This window comes from Fistularia commersonii, chromosome 1, assembly GCF_037954325.1.
Source record: "Fistularia commersonii isolate RoL2024-O1a breed Wild chromosome 1, RoL_Fcom_v1.0, whole genome shotgun sequence".
Taxonomy (NCBI): Eukaryota; Metazoa; Chordata; class Actinopteri; order Syngnathiformes; family Fistulariidae; genus Fistularia; species Fistularia commersonii.
In genome coordinates, this window is record NC_141284.1 from 8241819 (window position 1) to 8257038 (window position 15220).

General features: G+C 39.8%; 1 protein-coding gene across 9 annotated transcripts in view; it reads left to right on the forward strand.

Moving 5' to 3' along the window:
* The window catches only part of mcf2l2 (MCF.2 cell line derived transforming sequence-like 2), a 200296-nt gene extending 187770 nt beyond the window's left edge, over window positions 1–12526 (forward strand). For all 9 annotated transcript variants that reach the window (XM_086146490.1, XM_086146499.1, XM_086146460.1 and 6 more), the window contains one exon: window positions 8157–12526. In XM_086146490.1, coding sequence (XP_086002616.1) covers window position 8157 — 1 coding nt within the window. In that variant the 3' untranslated portion in view covers window positions 8158–12526. The remainder of the gene's footprint in view (window positions 1–8156) is intronic.
* The last annotated feature ends 2694 nt before the right edge of the window (window positions 12527–15220 follow it).

A 15220-nucleotide genomic window follows, 5' to 3' on the forward strand; every position in this document is an offset into this window, starting at 1 on the left:
CCAATGACCACTCTCTCATTTCTGGGAATATTCTGCATCACTTCATCTAACTCATTCCAGAACTTCTCCTTCTCTTCAGATTCGCATCCCACCTGTGGGGCATAGCCGCTAACAACATTGAGCATCACACCTTCAATTTCCAGTTTCAGACTCATAAGTCTATCTGACATTCTTTTCACCTCTAGGACGTTCCTAACAAACTCCTCCTTCAAGATAACTCCTACTCCATTTCTCTTCTTGTCGGTACCATAATAGTACAACTTGAAGCCTGCTCCTAAGCTTCTAGCCTTACTACCTTTCCACCTGGTCTCCTGGACACACAGTATATCCACCTTCCTTCTCTGCATCATGTCGACCAACTCTCTACCTTTTCCTGTCATAGTCCCAATATTCAAAGTCCCTACTCTCAGTCCAAGACTCTTTCCTTTCCTCCTCTCTCTCTGCTTCTGAACACGCACTCCTCCTCTTCTTCTTGTGCTTGTTCTTCGACCCACAGTAGCCCAATTTCCATTAGTACCCTGTAGGTCATCAGTACCAATGGCGGTCGTTGTTAACCCGGTCCACGACCAATCCGGTATGGTATAGTTTTGGTTGACTCGCATATTTGGTTTTGGCAAAAGTTTTACGCTGGATGCCCTTCCTGACGCAACCCTCTGCATTTATCCGGGCTTGGGACCAGCACAGGGAGACACTGCTCCGTGCCCCCCCAAGGCAGGCTTGGAGAGACACGGACCAGTGCCGCCCTGAGGCTGCATTGGGATGGCTGAATACTGGCAAAAAAAAAATAATTAGTATATCGATACCCCTGCACAGTAAACAGGAATACTAGGGTTTTCAGGGTGCCTGGAACATTCCAGTATGATCTGGCACCAGATCCAAATGGCAAAGGTGGAGAAAGGGATCTCCATGTAGTCCCCCTCCACCTCAGTAATGTATTTGGTTTGATGCCACATGAACTCTTACGTCCCAACTCCCTGAGTTCTCCACCTTCTGGCAGAGTCAGGAAGTAGGGATTATGGGGGGATGCACTATTTCATCACTAGCCTTTACCATGGCTATGGAGGTCATTATCCAAGACTCAAAGTGGGTTGTTGGTGGACAGAGACAACTCTAGTCTGTGTCTCCCTCTACTTAGTGCGTACACGGATGATAATACAACTCTGTCCATCACTGTCACATGTACCAGGAGACTGCTCAGAAAACTGGAAAACATCAGCTGGGCCCCAATGAGAATCAAGCCATCAAAATCATGCTGCATCTCAGTTGTGAAAGGGATGGTCAGTGACCAGAGATTCTCCATTGGTTCCAATTCCAACAGTGTATGACCAGTCAGTAAAAAGTCTTGGGAGATGGTACCATGCAAACCTGAAGTACAAAGACCAGATACACCAGCTGCACCGTTACATCACAAGGGGCTTGCAGAACATTGACAAAACTCAGCATCTTGGAAAGCTGAACGTACGGTGCCTGCAGTTTGGCCTCCTACATGGGATATTGTGGCCTATTGCAGTTTACCAGGTCCCTGGTGAGTCACATTTTACATCAAGAAGTGCCTCTGAGTGCCACGATGCCTTACTACCATAGGCTTCCATGGAGATGGGGTCCTCAAGTTGCCACTGTCGAGTCTCACGGAGGACTTTGCCTTCAGGAGGAGTCTGCACGGTGGGCCAAGGCAGTGTCCCTTGATAAACGGGAAAATTTGATACGACGGGACAGTATAGAGAAGAGGCGGATCAGCTTGAAGGACCTCTGGACCATGGAAATGACACAACTACACATTACCACCAGGTCCACATACAGCGCTCTCCCATCTTCATCTCCTCAGTGTTTTGTTGAACATCCAATGTGTTCCCTTTGCTCCATGGCAGTCTCCCTCAGGCATATTCTCCAAGGGTGCAAAACCAGCCTCACCCAAGGATGCTACATGTGGCATCACAAACAAGTCCTCAAGGTCTTTGACAGCCACCCTGGAAGAGAAGCAAGCAACCATCAAATCCCTTCCCAAGCTACATCTAAAACTATATAACCTTCGTACGTAAAGGAACCAAGTTGACTGTCATCGGCTCTAATCCAACCAAACAAGGCCAGTTGGGCCAGGCCTGTGGTTGGGAATTGAGGTAAGACATTGGTCCCTAGCTATTATTTCCTCCCAAAATTGACATCCCAACTCAGAGGCATGACCTTGTGCTCTGGTCCCCTTCTCTCAAGAAAGAAAAAAACAGCTTGTCATGGTCCTCCTTCGGAGACGAATACTACCAAAGGTAAACAGTTCATCCAGTCACCATCCGAGAACGCAGCATGTGGTTCTGCCTTGAGTGATCAGGGGAATTGCTCACACAAGCCATTAGCTTGCGGGTAGTATGCAGTATTACACTGCACCTTCTCATCCAACAATCTTGCAAGTGCCAACCAGAGCTCTGACACAAACTGCGGACCCCTGCCAAGGTGATATCCAACAGGGTTTCAAAACAAGCAACCCAGGTAGAAAGAAATGCATCTGCAATGTCTGGGGATGTCCTGGAGGATGATGGGATAGCCTCTGACCACCTGGGGATGCAATCCAACATTGTGAGTAGGTGTGTAAAACCCTGCAAAGGAGGTAGAGCGCACACCAGGTCAACATGCACATGGTAGAAATTGGAAATGGTTTGAGGGGCGACCTAGTTTGCTGGTGAACCTTACCATGCTGGCACCCACACATGTTGCATGCGGAGGCCTGGCCAGAAAAACTTGGAACCAACCAACTTTACTGATGCCCAAACTCCAGGATGAGAGATGGAGAGAAAAAAGTTGAAGATTCAACACAGGAAGGTGGTGAAAGACGCAGCATCAATTAAACAGCAATTCATGACAGTCATGAGCAAACCACGAGCAGACAGAATATCTGCGTCAATAATAGGAACATTATTGGAAGCAATTACAAATTCCTACTCGATATGGGCCTCTGTGGAAACGAACAGACACGGATTTTGTGCCAAATGTGGCACTGGACAAACTGTTAGCTGTGCTTGGTTGAGGGCTGCCGCAGCCGGCCTGTATGTCCATGCTACTCAGAGGGAGCAAGCTTCTGCAACATTCTGATCTTAAGTCTTTAATGAAGAGCAGCTCTGTTTATCAGCTACTGTCCACAGCTGCTACTCAAACACTGGCCTTGGAGTTTCTTGTGCTTCAAACAAGCCTGGAGCGATGCAGCGCCTTGCCTCACCACCAAACCACTGCTTGAAATAGCAGAGGCCAGTCTGGAGGCGGACCTAGTGAAGGACATGGGAAAAGGAAACCACCCTCAGCCAATCCTAGCAGCAATAGTGTGTCATCCATGAGGTTCATGGCTGTCCTGTCAGCCAAATCGGGCAGGTAGAGGAGTCTATGTGCCTTCTCTGTGGTAGATGGACTGAACCTTGGAGAGGGAGTTGTTTGAGGGCAATGTATGTACGGTGTTGGAGGAGGTCGCGCAACGGCTGCATGATGCACCATGTGGGCCGCTAGTCCAGTGCTGCAATGACCAAAAAGTGTCCGTGACAATTCCACACAGGTGAAAAAGTGCTTCAACATGCTGGAACCATGAGGCTGGTTTGCTCTGCCAGAACTCAGGAAGCTTCACAACCAAGGTGAGAATAGCTGGCTGTGGGAGTTGGGGCAATGTGGCCAAAGTGAGGTCAGACACATCTTCTGAGTCTGACATTTTCAATTCGGGATCACCTATGTGGCAGGATGAGGAAAGATAACGGAGATGAAGGTGGGTTTGAACTTATTCCTCAACTCCTTAACCAGACTGACAAAGGAGCACATTATACCAGTAAAAACCAGGGACATAGACCACATCCCCCAGTTAAATGTCCTTTCAGGTGAGAGGCACCAACCCTAGTGTCAGCCACAGTTACTGATTTTTCTTAATGACACCTAAATCCCACGTTAGCATCAAAGGATTCAGTAAACTGTGGGTATACCTTGAGAAGTGGCACAGATAGCATCTATTTATTTAACCCGTTTTTTCTTATAGTGTAGTCCAATATAGGGACGATGGTCATAATTTGAAACTCCTTAGGCTGATCACTTACCCTCATTTATGGACAAGAAAACATACAGTGAATTTTAATGGTGAAATTAATTCACGGAAAGGAGAGGAAATACCGCAGGGAAGTATATCATCTCTGACCACAATGGGCCTGAGCCTTTTGGAAACATAATAATGTATTGACTAAAAATATGTAAATGTGGTTTTAAATGTATGCAGACTAATACAAACTAATTAATACATGGTTTTAATGGTACATTTACATGGTACATTGTAAGGTCAAAAGCATAGTTAGAATAAGAGAAACCAAATATCAGACTAGAGGTAGAGATAGTTATTTTTATTTTTTTTTCATTTCAATTTCTGATCTATTTCTTTCAGTCCAATCAAGACACATAATGACAATATTGGCATGACAGTGTCACAGAAATATAATTTCTTAAGTTTCAACGCAACAGTTTAACATTGATTGTTTATTTTTGTTAATATTCATTCTTAATGCTCGTTTCTTGTTTTGTACCATCAAAGTCATTAAAACTGTTTCAAAACAACAAAATGTGTTTAATCTCCTTCAGTTTGGCTGAACTTAATGAGTCTTAGTACTGGGTGTGTGAATTGTGGTAATAGGTCAGTGCTACATCTTGAAAGCTCATGTTAAGGAGTAACACCTGCAGGAGAACCAGTAAACCAGTATGAGTAAAAAAGGGTTTCCATTTCTCGATATCCAACAGCTTGCATCAGGGACTTCAGAAAATGGTTAGATACCTCCTGTTTCTGCATCATTGAGCAAAGCCGGGATTGGGTTTAGGTAAATTTCGGCAGTGCTTAGAAAATTATGAATTTGCTTCCATATACTGTACATAGAGAACAAACCAAAACAAATGTGAATTGCCATTTGGAAACTTGTGCTGCAACTTGGGAAAATGTTGATCTGGGAGCTACTTTTGATTAAAAAAAAGGTTGTCAGGCTTAGTTCCATCTGCAGTAAATGTTTAACAAGTGTTAGGCTTGTAATGTCAAAAACAGTAAATAAGATCTTGAATTATTCCAGTCTGTTCTGTCTTTTATTTACTTTTTGCAGTACAACACATTATACATATATACAATTATTGATTGAAGCACCAACATGTGAGACTGTTGTTTGCAGTATCAATGTGAATAACAATGATTTTCAGTCACTGTGAAGATCATTTTTCAATGTTTGTCAACCCATTATTATTTTTCTGTCTTTGTCAAACCATTATTTACATTCATTTTATTTTGTTTGTTCTAATCAATGCATTTATTAATTTGATATTTGGATTTTTTTGTTGGTATTGATTTTGTAGCTTAAACCAGAACATACAAATGTAAATAAACTGAGTATGTCTTTGTTGGTGCAGTTCATATCAAAATGTTTGATACTTGGAAGCTTACAAGGGATTTTGATGTTTTTCTTTCTTTTTTTTTCTTGTTAATCATGTTAGCGAAACTTAGGGCACTTTTATAGACTCAATGGCTGCTTTTCCATCAGGTGTAATTAATTATTTATGCTATCACAATGACTGATATCTAATTGTTTTCCTTATTAATTTATGAACTTATTCATTCATTCAGTCATTCATTAATTACTTAATTCAGGTTGAAGAGCTGCAGCAAATACTGTATCATTTTTTGGTGACTTTCGGCTAACTCCCGACCCTTCAGCTTCCCTCTAAAGCACTTTTGCTCTTTGGATCATACTTTTTTAGGTATGATCAGAAAGTTAAGCTCCATTTTTTTTAAACCTGGTTTAATTTTACGTATCCAAAGTATTTCCTTTCATCTTTGATAGTTAAAGACATCCTCGTAAATCAATATCTGTGCACGTTTAATGACTTCAAACAACTTTAAAAATAATGTTAGACTGTCAGCTGCTGATGTTTCCCTGCAAGAATTCTAGCCTGTCTTTTAAATGACACATCTCCCAGTTCAACCGTGTTTTTCTGCATCATGCACCTCACAAAAAGGTGTCTCTCCACCTCAGCTCGTGATGTTATTCAGTATGTCTGGCTATGCTATTTTCAGATCCTGTTTCTCATCCGCACTTACAACAAGAGTGACAGTAAAAGAATTATGTGTTTTTCTGCCTTTTTTGTCTTGATGTCATAAGAGCACCAATATCGTTTTCCTTGTCAAACCCAGTTAAGGAACGTGAGTCACAGAGATTGCACTATAGTCCGTGTGTGCATGTGTTCGTTCTACGTCATTACATCACCACCATATTCTGATATGTTGATGTGAGATCTGTTCTTCTATGTTCAAGGAAACATCATATATTGTCCTACTTATAAAGCATAAGCACAGTTCCACATTAGATAAATCTGCACGCAGATCTTGAGAGAATTCATATACAGAATAAGCAGTAGAAAATGGATGGATGGATGGGTGGATGGATGGATGGATGGATGGATGGATGGATGGATGGATGGATGGATGGATGGATGGATGGACAGTTGACATTTGTTGGAATCTTCATTTCTTGTCTTGTGTCCAAACTGAAAGAAATAATGATTTTTGATCAATTTCTAGAGAGAGTATCTAAGAATAAGAATAAGAATAAGAATAAGAATAAGAATAAGAATAAGAATAAGAATAAGAATAAGAATAAGAATAAGAATAAGAATAAGAACAACTTTATTTATCCCGAGGGAATTGCTGTGCCAGAGTTTCAAGTAAAACATAACAATGATAAATAATAGTAGGAAATTGTATAAACAGTAAAAAAAGGGGGGAGAATAAGAAATACAAATAAAACTATAGTGTCAAAGTCAAGGCTATAAAGTGTTTTATGATCTTAAGTACAAAGATTTTGAGATTCCCTGCGGCTGAAGGAAGAGGAATTAAAAAGTCTGATAGCCTCAGGTAGGAAAGACCTCCTGTGGCGTTCAGTGGAGCTCCTTGGTGGTATCAATCTATGACTGAAAGAGCTCTGACAGGATGTCAGTGTGGTATACAAGGGGTGATGGACATTGGCCATGATGCTGAGGAGTTTCCTCAGCATCCTCCTCTCTGACACCTGCACAACAGACTCCAGCTCCACCCCCAGGACAGATCCAGCTCTCCTGATGAGCATGTTGAGTCTGTTGGTGTCAGCTGTCTTGAGTCTGCTGCCCCAGCACACAGCAGCGTAGAATATGATGCTGGACACAACCAAGTGGTAAAACATCTGCAGCATGGTCCTGCAGACGTTGATAGATCTGAGCTTCTGAAGAACAGGCAGCTCTGACCCTTCTGAAAGATGCCGTTGGTGTTCAAAGTCCAGTTCAGTTTATTGTCCAAGTGGACACCCAGGTACTTGTAGTCTCAAGAAATATATTCCATGTCAGCAGCTTAAACAAGCATTTAAATCAATATACAAATGAAAACATTGTATCATAAGCCAAAAAAAGCTGATACAAAAAAGATTTTGTATCAGTTGAATCATAATTCCATACATGGTCTGACACCAAAAAGTTTACTTTTTTTCCCTATAAACCAGGCCCCTCCCACACTCCAGACATTTCCTCTCCATATTACCCATGTCATCCTTGAATGCTCCCTCTGTCCATAATCCTTCCCTCCACCATTCCCTCCCTTTCACACTGGCTTGAAGGGTGATCCTTGATCCTTGTTTGATTTGCCACAGAGCTCTATCTTCTTCCCCTCAGCAAAATATCCCTTCTCGCTCCTATTGTTTTGCAACTTTTCTCACTTCTTTTCTTTCTCATTGTTATCTCATTCTTCCCTTCAATTAGGATTTTTTTTCAAATACACTTAAAAACAAGAGGACCCTCCACTTTAGCAATTGACCTTGAGTATTTCTACTGAATTTCTAGTGTATCCCATCTGGATGGGATCCCTTAAACCTATCTTGATATCCATTCCCTGCCTTCTCTAGTGCTACTGGTTTACGCTCCTGGTGGATATTGTTGCAGAAAATGAATGCCTCACTATCATTTCCCTTTATGTTACTCTTTGCAGTTTGCTGCGCATACTGTTTTGTTAGAATTTCACAGGCTGTGCATCCCCCGATATAGATAAATTGAAGACTTGTTTTATACTCTGAGGTCAAACTGTATTGATCCAATCTGACTGGAATCTTTTTTCTTTCTTTTTCTACCCCCCTTCCCCTCCCCCACAGATATCTTCAGTGATATGTGCACTTCAGCACTCTCAAACCTGGATAAAAATGATAGCAGTACCTGGGGACGTGTGTCTATTGGAAGCACCGAAATCCAAAAGCAAATTATCTCATGGGACAAACCTTTTTTACCCTTTGTCTGAGTTCATGCATGGCAGGCAATTTTACCTTTGGAAAGACATTGATTATTTTGATTTTTCTAAATGTACTTACACATATCAGACTACTTTTTTTTTCAACTGTAATTTTTTACATCTGACTGACTGAACATGATCAGTAGAGCCTCAGAAAAAAATCTGAAACTTCAGTATGCCTAGAAATCACAGCAGGAAAGCCATATGAGACTTACTGATAAGTTCAAGGAAGTAGCAGCTGTCATCTCCTTCTCTTTGTGCGGAGCCACAAATGCAACCGTGGATTCCTGAAAGCTTGGACAACCTTAGGGAAAAGTTATGTGCTAGCTGTGAAACAGGCCTTGCAAGTTGCTCTGTTTTTGCTGCTACGCCATGCTTGTGCAAGACTTCTGCAGCCGTTGGCTCTTTGTAGTTTTGACTAGAAAGCTTTCTTGCTTGCCTTCTGAGCTCTGGTAGAGGACCTTTCTAATTACAACATCACATAATATACAGAGAGTACCTGTTCACACAACCTGCGCACTTGCAAAGGATCTGTATAAATAACTCCAAAAGACTGATAAATATATCACCAATGTATTGGATTTTGTAAACCTGTGCTCTGGAAGAGAACAAATGACTTTGAGAATATGCTCTAAGTGCGGAAATGATGGGTGAACAAAAGTTGCTGAAAATGTTTATCACTTATTACTTGTTAGTAAGGCCTTGATAATTGTTCACTGTGAGTTGTACAAAGGCAGTCACCTGACCTGATAGTAAAAGTCTGTTTTCCATAAATCTGACAGATGTACTGAAAAAGCAACATCTGTTAGATTTAATCATAGAATATGGAATAATATGGGTAACTGATTCTTTTTTTGTTTTCCAAGGTGGTGATGCAACCCCTTAATCGCAGGAATATCACTAAAAGCTGTTTATTTCTTTTGTTGGGAGTCGGATATGGAAAAATTGTCTTAGAATATTTGTTTTAAAGCTGTATTTTGTCCTCTTTTAATTTGTTTTAGTTTTGTTTTGTTTCATTGTTTTCACTAGAAACTAGCTCATATAATGATTGATCTGTTAGCTGAATCTTTGTTAATCAACCAGTTGGGATTACTTTTAAGGTTTTGAAACCACAGCTCAACCTTACCCTTGAAGGGTATTGCTGAGCGTTGACCCTGTTATTTTTGATCAGTGTTGTTTTTGACCAACATGAATGAAATCTGAGCCTCTATCTCTGATCTGACCTTTGAAAATATGCCAGTCACTAGATTACTAATACAACTTGTCATTGTACTTTTCTTTACTTATCTGAAAGACTTGGTTTAATATTTTTTATATTATTATTTTTTTATATTGTTTTCTTTTCATATTTTTCATATCTTTTTTTGGAGAGTTTATTGAAATTATAGATGTACAAAAACTTTCTAAAAGATGGAAAAATACAAAAGACTTATTCCAAAAAATAAATATATTTTACCAGCTTTGATGCTGTTTCAGATTTTATAGGTGGAGAGGATTTTGAAAGGCTTTTAAACACTAATGGCCCAGTAATTTCGACAAAAATGCAATCAAACTTTCACTCAGATTTGAAGGTGTTCCTTGACTAATGATATCAAATCTGAACCTGGTTCATAGACAGAAATACAGTCAAATGCATTCAAGGATACAAAAAACTCTCAATGCTGCGTTTATAAAGGAATCCTGTATATTCCATGGCAGTTTAATTTAAAAATTGGATGAGGTGTCAAAAATTTTAAGTCTGAAACATTAAATGTGGTTGAATATAACTTTTAGGAATCCGTATATCCCCAAGTGTCAAGATGCCATGGGTCTGACTCAAAATCAATTGCAACCAGTAATATCCAATGACTAGACACCTTTCAACCTAAGCTGCACCAAAAGAAATGGCACTCCTCTTGTCCTACGTGGAAACTGTCATCTCAGATCCCAATCACTCCAGTTTTTCAGGAGACTTCAGGGGCTTCCTTTGAATGAATCATAGGGACTTTTATAGCGGCTGGATTTTAAGTTCACACTTATGTCTTTTTTTACAAATTACAAAACTTGGACAAATATGCAGCTACAAGATGAGATGAGTCACATGCAGCAAGATATTTTTTACATTACAGTGGTCTTAAGATTACCCATTACAAAGTAATTGTCATTCAATAGGAGCATAATTACAGGAACATGTAAAATTTAATGCCATGTAATGCCATGTACCCTGGCATTACTAAAAATGAATCTGAGCTGGCAAAAAATGTTCAGCAATATGTTTTGAAAAATATTGGTTCCTTATTGAGGTTCAGTCTGAAAAATTGTGTTTTTACCATAAAAATATACAGAATGTTTGCCTTTTATGAAGATTGACGACAGTAAAAATTATTTCAAAAATATACAGAATGGTTGCATTTTATGAAGATTGACCAAAGTAAAAATTATTTAAAAATATTTTTTGCTTACCTGATTGTTGCAAACAAATAATCTACAGTCAGAAACATAGGAAATACACAACCGTGGTCAAACTATCCTTCAAGTTATCTTCAAGTTATGTCCAGGGGCACTAAGTGATTAAGACAAGGACAACATTTTTATAAGCATAGTAATCCTTTCCATAGAAATTTATTGCAAGACAGTTAATCCGGTGCTAAATCACCAATTAATGAGACACTGATTAGTAATGCTTAGGACACAAAATCACTGGGAAAAGGTCAATCAGTAGTAATCATCATCAAATATACTGTAACAACAAATCTGTAAAGTATGCAAACTTGGTTTACAAAGAATTGCCTTTTTTTTAAAAAAAAAGAAAAAAACCTTTAAACCTTCAGTGTTCAAAACCTTTCAGAAACTTAAAACATTTTTAATCAACTCAACCTTTTGCATGCAAAGTGGAAAGAAGGGGCATTGTATTAGTCTGGACTGAGCCTAGACTTTAAGTGGTCATAATCACAAAATTAAGGTTCCTAGTCAGGGCTGCAACCCCTTATTCCAGCTGATTCCTATTTAATGACTTTGCAGCAGATTATCATTTTCTCACCTTGCAGAGGGAAGAGCAGACAGTCAGCCAAAATGGATTATGATGGAAATGGGGGATCTCTTTAGATGAACAGGGAAGTAAATTAGGTTTCAGGAGATGTGTTTTTTCTGTCTGCTACTTGGATCCAGCTCTACATGACAGGATTTTCTACAGTAAGATTTCTGAGACCATTTTTCACTTGCAACTCACCAGCTGTCAGTGTAGGACAGGAGATATTCCAACACCGTGTCAAATCTTTGTTCATGAAAAGAAACATAAAAATATAAACATTTAGGAAGAAAGAAGCTAAATCAATATTTCATTGATTCTCGCTCAAAGATCCTACTCTGTGTCATGATTCATCTGCATCATCCATATAGATCACAAAACCAAGTGGTTTTATCTGTTATCTAGTTCTTGAGAGTCTCCTGAAATCCAGGCCAAAGCCCCTGTACTAGTATTTTCTAAATGTTTCCAGTTTGTGAGCCTCACTGGCACATGTCAGACACGCCATGAAGTACTTCCTTGACAAATTGCACTTTTAAAGCTTTTAAAGCTAAAGTTTTCCTTCCTTGTTTTATTTATCAAACAGTGCAGAACCAATCTCAGCGCTATAGGTTTGACCCTTCGAGAGTGGAAAGCCATGAGCCATGCTTCTGGCAGAGGATTTAGGATTTATAAGTACCTGTGGCATTCTAATATTGCAGTGTCTTGAAAATTTCATGGATTTTCTTTATGAGTGCTATGTTGCTACAAACAGTTTTCCCTGAAAGGCTTATTTTTTGGCATTTTAATACATTTCTACTGTCAGATTGAATTCTCTGTACTGTCACATAAGTGCATCACTATATTTACAGAAGGATGCCAGATTATTAGGATATGAAGGAGATCTCCAATTTTGCAGATCCTTTGATTTACACTTTCTCCAATACTTATTAGAAAGACTTAATATTTTCATGGAACATGAAGAACAAAATACCCATACATTCAGTCCATGTATTGATGGGCCTTGTAATGCAGAAATAACTAACATCTTGATATGTGGCCGCCTAAAAAAATGAAAAACACCTGTCTGGACGTACTGTACAACTCTGTGTTTCATATGAGAATGATATTGTATCTTTGAAAAGAGATTATTTGTATCTAATTGTTTCCTGCTGCATTTCGATGGTTGGATTACATTAAAACAATGTATTGGAATGTGTTTATGCAAAATGTATCTGTATAAAGAAATGCCCTGCTTTGTGTTCTTATTATATATATATATATATATATATATTGATGTGTCATTGCAGTAATAATTTCTGATTTCTTAAGATGAGAAGGGGGACAGGGAAGGGGATGTTGCCACTACTTTGCAACAGCCTATAGGTAAACTTTTGTGTTTGGCTCGACTTAGGGAGGTCATATATTTCTGGCACTTTAATCTTTAGCAGCTCCACCAAACACATTTTCTAAGATCTCATAAAACTGAATATAAAACTTTTTAAGGATCTGCAGCACTCAATACCACTACTTGTATACTTTATTTGTGTTGTAAATATTTGTCAAGGCCAAAGTAAATTAAATACGCTGTAAACAAAGACAGTACTTAATTGGCAAGGAGTTGCAGTTAATGTTATGAGGTCACAATAAAAAAACTGAAACTGTTATGGAGCTCAACAAAATAAAACTGAATAGAATGATCAGTTCATTTAATACTCCATGAAATGTGCAGATATTTGTACATATAGAGTCTCAGAAGCCACGCCATTGTTCTATTCATTAAAAACGAGTGAAACTGCACATGCTCAGGCAAACTGATATTAGATTTGCAATATGAACATTACTCTTCCTCAGCGAGTTACTTCAATGCCTGCCCAGAAATCCAAAGTGATGAAACGTCAGTTTTCTTCCAGAGCTCTACCTGGCCGAGTGAACATATATTGAACATGTATTTCTACATGTATTTCTGTGAGACAGCTATGCTAATTCATAAAAATAAGATATAAACAGCCAGGACAATCAGCTCATGTCTTTCCACTTTTTTGTCATGCCAACCTGTGCTCCATCAAAGAAGTTCATGTCCCACGCAAACAATAAGGTGATCAGGTGAGTACCAAAAGTTAAGTTTAAATGGCCTTCTGGGGATGCAAAATGGATGGGTACAGTAGATGCACATTATTATAATTCAAACAAATAAATTCCATGTAAATTAAGTTTGAGAAACCTTTAACCATCCATCCATCCATCTTCCCCCACTTATCCAGAGTCAGGTTGCAGGGGCAGCAGCCAGAGCTGTGAGGTCCAGACCTCCTTCTCCCCCGCTCCATGGTCCAGCTCCTGTGGGGGGAGCCCAAGGCATTCCCAATCCAGCCTGGAGAGATAGTCTCTCCAACGTGTCTTCCCGGGTCTTCCCCGCGGTATCCTCACAGATGGACAAGCCTGGGATACCTCCCCTGGGAGGCATCCAGGAAGCATCCTGACCAGATGCCTGAGCCACCTCATCCGACTCCTCTCTATGCGTAGGACTAGCCACTTTACTCTGAACTCCTCCCGGATGACTGAACTTTTCGCCCTATCTATAAGGAGCAGTGACGTGCGGTGAGGTTCATGGCTGGTGAGGCACTGACATCATCACAGTCAGATTTACAAACATATGAACTCTACAGAGTAGCTTATTCACCATTTTAGTGGCAGCAGCTAACATGTTTTGTTTAAAATATCATATCAGCATTCTTTACATATACATATGCATAGAAAAAAGCACATTTAAAAAAAATAACTTATCTCTTACCTTTACTTATAAATGAAGTCCATGTGCCGCTCCTTCTGAAGAAAAGCATTGATAACTTGCTTATAAAGTCTTCCTTATCTTTCTTCAGTTTTAAAAGTCTCTCTGTCTCCATGGAAATCGCTGCCAGTGAAGACAGTTGTTGTTGATCAGTCCTGTTCCAACTGTATGTTTTGAGTTTTTTCACTGTGAGAATAAGCGCTCCACCGATGCTGTCGTGTGACCACAGTGACCACCAGCCAGAGCAACTTTGTCGCCTCAGGAACAGTTTGAATGAGATCCTTCTGGGCCAAAAAGTTGTCAAGCTGCCCAGGAGACTTACATTCAATCCCTCACCGTTTGTGAAAAAATAACTGGATGGCTGCACTTGACTTGCTAACTGTTTACTGTAGCTTGCTATTGCTAATTCTATTATTCTGTAGCCGAGTTGTAAGAAGGATCCCTGGGATCACCAATGCCCTCTACCATGAGGCACCTTTACTGCGTGCCTCACTTAATGTCCCTTTGCAGTCGTTTTATGATCGCTCAGCACAAGAAACACGTAACAGTTGTTGACGAAAAACATTATACACATCAGCTAAACAATGAAAATTGAGTTCATATATTAAAATTGTTTTTTAATAGTGACACACACAGTGTCTCAGTGCATAGCATGCCAGCACAGTTAGCATAATCATCGAGCAATCCACAGTGGACTCACCTGGTTGCTGTGTCACCGCACGTCTCTTCTTCCAATTTGAACGGTAAATGTAAATTTTTTTTCCAGCGATTTTTAACCCTTTGATGCCATGTTGAGCCGCATTTTGTAATAACAGTGCATTTTGTAATAAACGTCCAAAATGCAATAACTTTTTCATTTCATTTTGTAATAAAGCAGCATTTTGTAATAAACTGCCACATTTTGAAATAAACTGCCCCAGCGCATTTTGTAGTAAATTTTGCCGCATTATGTAATAAGTTATTATATATTGAGCCATTGATACTCCCACTGTCACCTCCAGAGCACCTCCCCTACCTGTCTCTGACAACGACCCTGACATTGACTGCACAACATGTGTCATCACACCTCCCCACATCACACCTCTGCTTACGGATCCCCCACGCAACATCATTCCCACCTCTGCCTACAAACCCCTGTACCCACCACCCACAGTCACTT